General features: G+C 28.7%; 1 protein-coding gene across 1 annotated transcript; it reads left to right on the top strand.

Moving 5' to 3' along the window:
- On the top strand, positions 1 to 2,529 carry LOC128390544 (uncharacterized). The gene is made up of 2 exons (XM_053350277.1): positions 1 to 467; positions 1,554 to 2,529. The coding sequence occupies exon 2, from the start codon at positions 1,639 to 1,641 to the stop codon at positions 2,269 to 2,271; it is 633 nt and encodes a 210-aa protein (XP_053206252.1). The 5' UTR covers positions 1 to 467; positions 1,554 to 1,638; the 3' UTR covers positions 2,272 to 2,529.
- The last annotated feature ends 1,164 nt before the right edge of the window (positions 2,530 to 3,693 follow it).

Below are 3,693 nucleotides of genomic sequence, written 5' to 3'. Positions count from 1 at the left end.
TATATTCAAAGTGATATAAATAACAAATCAACTAGAAACTGAATCAACTAATCATATAAGAACTTTTCCTTTCTCGAATTGGACCAACCAATGTGAATATAGAACATTTTCTGAACTTTTTTTCCTTTCGATTCTTCGAACAGAAAATGATCTCAAATTTCATCATTTTAATTGTTCCGAAGTGTTTTTGATTAGCCGATCAACAAGTGAGTGACCATTAGATATTCATAGATTGAGTTAATTATGTTCGGTGTTTAACTAATTATTACTATTTACTAATTGTGATTAACTTTCACCACCATCAATAACATACTGATACGAATAATTTATTTTCCTTTGGGACTATTAATTGAAACAACTTTAAAAAGTGATTTAATTGCTGTTAATTTCGTACGATTTTTTTAAGCAAAGTGACAATTAACAGGATTAACAATTAGTTGTCTTCGTATCTCTTAAACAATCAACAGGTAAGTGATTTAAATGAGCAATCAGTTGACTAATCAAATTGTTTGTCTCACTTTTTATCTTCTCATCAATTAATACAATTAAATTTAATCAGATCAACTTTACCATTGGAAACTAATTGTTACAAATTTTTGTAATCAATAAACTAATCATGATAATTGATTATGAAGGAGAACCTTAGATTAGTAAATCAACTTGATATTTGTAACAATCAATAGATTTCGACCTTAATTGTTGATCAAAATCAGAGCAATTTATTGTAAGGATAACATAGTAACATAAATAATCATATTAATAATAATCTGATTGCTATTAGTTAATAAATTGTTGCTAATAATATTACAATTAACCTTTTCTTTCAGTAATTGTAGTTTAATATATTAGACAAATCAATAAATTAGCTCTAGTTGATTGTTATTAATAGTTGACTGAGAAAATATATTAATCACTTTAATTGTTACAAGACTTAAATGTTAGTTTAATCAATTATTTGATTGTTTGTATCAGTTAATTGTTACTTGTCGTATTGAAACTTTCAATGATTTCGGATTAATTTGATCATCTGTTGATCAAAATGTCTCAAAGTTTTTTTTTCTTCTAATTGTTAATTAATAATCCGGAAGAAAGTGTTGCAATTAATTCAATCACCTTAATTACAAACAATAATCTTAATCATGTTTTAATGTTTTTTAATCATCGTGATAAAATTGGTGTGTAAACAGCAATTTAAAGTTAAATTAACATCATGATGACCAAACAATTAACATTTTGTAAACATTGATTTGAATGAACAACAATAATGATCAGTTAATTAATGTTAATTGCTGATGAAAATTGTAAAGTCAAATATTATCAAGAGATAAACAATTAAATTGATTGCGTGTTTTAATCAATGACCAAGACAATAACAATTAAACAGAAAATGCGTAAATTTTAATTTACCGGAAGATGACTGAGTTATGCAAACAATTAGTTAATTGGATAGAAAATAATCAAAATAACTAATTAATTGTAGATAAAAAAAAAGTTTAATTGTTGATTAATTTCTTTCTGCTCATTATTATTAATAATTTTCTCTTTGAAAACAGAAAAACCAAACAATCACTTGGAGGGAAAAAAAAGTTTTCCAACTTCGAGAAGATTAATTGTGATTAGTGATTAATTTAAATTCGCATGGGTTCATTATCGTCAACAATATCATCACCATCATCGGCAACAATTAACTTTAAACGAGTTAATTGTGTCTGTTGCTTTAATCTAATCGCATTACTGGTAATCTTATTTGCGATCTCAAATGAAGGTCTAGTTGAATCGAGTCGATGTCGACTTGGAATTTGTCAACGATCAGAATTACCATGTCGCCGATGTCGATTCCGTGAACCTTTAAGGTTCGGTAAACGGGCTAATCTGTTACCGAAACAAAATAGTGATCAAGTTAATGGTGACCAGCTAATTTCTAATCAAGTTAATCACGAGAATGAGAAACAGTTAATTCAACCAATCAAGGATTTCATATCTTGGAGAAACTTAATCTCACCAACAGCATCATCATTACCCAATGATGATTTAATATCAACTACAACAACAACAACAAGTTATTATCCATCATCTTCATCTTCATCTTCATCATTTAATCGTAATCCCAATCAAAACAAATCAAAACAATCAACTTCACTTTTCCTTAATTATCTTCTCGCTGATATGATTAACCCTAATCAACCAATTCCAACGAGTTTAATTGAAAAATTAAAGGAGAAAAATTTAATTTCTTACAATTACTCTTATGATAATGATAATACCGTATAATCGTATAGTGACAATCAATTAAATCATTTACTTAATTGTTATAACAATTAACTTTTAATTCAATATTTTATTTTATCATTCGTTTATTTTTCAGTTACGAAACTTTTGTTTTTCCCTCTAAAAAAAATTATATACTTTTTGTCCTCTCTCTATTTAAATTGTTGCTTTAATTGTTGTAAATTAAGCAGCATCATGAAAATAATTTAAATTGCAATCAATTGTATTATTATCAATTAACTATTATCATCGGAAATTAAATTTCACCATTTTCACCAACTTACATGTAAATTGTTTCATTAATCATAAAATCTTGAAGGGGTTTTTCTATTGTTTATTGGGGAAATTTACGTCTTTTAAGAGACAAGGGGAATAATTCAGACTAACAAATTCGAAGATTGGACCTGCCCTTCAATAATCAGGTCAGTTCAAGTTCGATACAGGACCACTCTATGAGTATGTGAATTAATCTACTATGATTTGAATTTAAGTTCAAGATACTTTATTGAATTTTTAATGTGAACTAGTTAAGAAATGAAAATTAACTGTTAACTTCTTATCTCTCATTGTGTCCTTTTATACAAAGATACATAAGATGTCAGAAGTTGATTAAATTGGGGGGAGATACAATATAAACGGACTGGTTTGCTTAATCAGACTTTTGTCTGTTGATACAATCAAGCTTAAGCTTAATCCAGCTAATCAGTACAAAGATAAGTAAAGCTAGTGATAAATTATTAATCTTTGATTAATAATGGTTTACAAAAAGAAAGAGAGTTTGTTTCTCTTACTCAAATTGGCACTTTTAAGAGTGTTTAAGCTTTAGCTTATCTAAGCGTTAAGACAATAGAAAATGTAATTAAAATAAAATCAAAAATTAAAGAAGATTAATTAAATGAATGATTAAAATAAAAAAAAGTAATCAACACCAATTGTTGGTGGGTTCAATTTTTCCACCCTTCACATCCGTGGACCATGATTAAGAAATCTCATCAACACTTGGTGGCTGATTCTTCGGGATCTTGGTTCCGGTGCTTGGTTTGATTCTTCAGAATTCATCTCTGGGCTGTATCTACGTGTGGATAAAACAAATCTCGTCGCACTTGACTTGAGGGTAATCGTTTCACTTCCGTGTACAATTAATGAACCACTTGATTGAGTTGAAGTTGAAGCTTCTGGGGGAGAACTGGTTGTTGACATATATAATAAATGATCATCCTCAGGAACAATTTCAGTTGCACTTGATTCTTCAGAATCATTGGTTCTCTGGGAATCGGGAATTTCAGAAAGAATTACAGTTTGTTGGGAATCAGAATTCGAAGATTCAGATTTAGGTGATTCCAATGGTGAATCAAAACTGATTAATTCTTTTGCTCTCGGAGGAGTCTGTTGAATTGGTGATGGAAGAGATCGTCTTCCGGGTGA

The sequence above is a fragment of the Panonychus citri genome, unplaced genomic scaffold (genome assembly GCF_014898815.1).
Source record: "Panonychus citri isolate SS breed McGregor unplaced genomic scaffold, ASM1489881v1 Contig00123, whole genome shotgun sequence".
NCBI lineage: Eukaryota > Metazoa > Arthropoda > Arachnida > Trombidiformes > Tetranychidae > Panonychus > Panonychus citri.
Note: the sequence above shows the minus strand (reverse complement) of the source record. Positions and strands in the feature narration are given on the sequence as shown.

What these genes read in the sequence shown, in the direction of transcription:
- LOC128390544 (XM_053350277.1), top strand. Translation starts at nt 1,639, where the DNA reads ATGGGTTCATTATCGTCAACAATATCATCACCATCATCGGCAACAATT.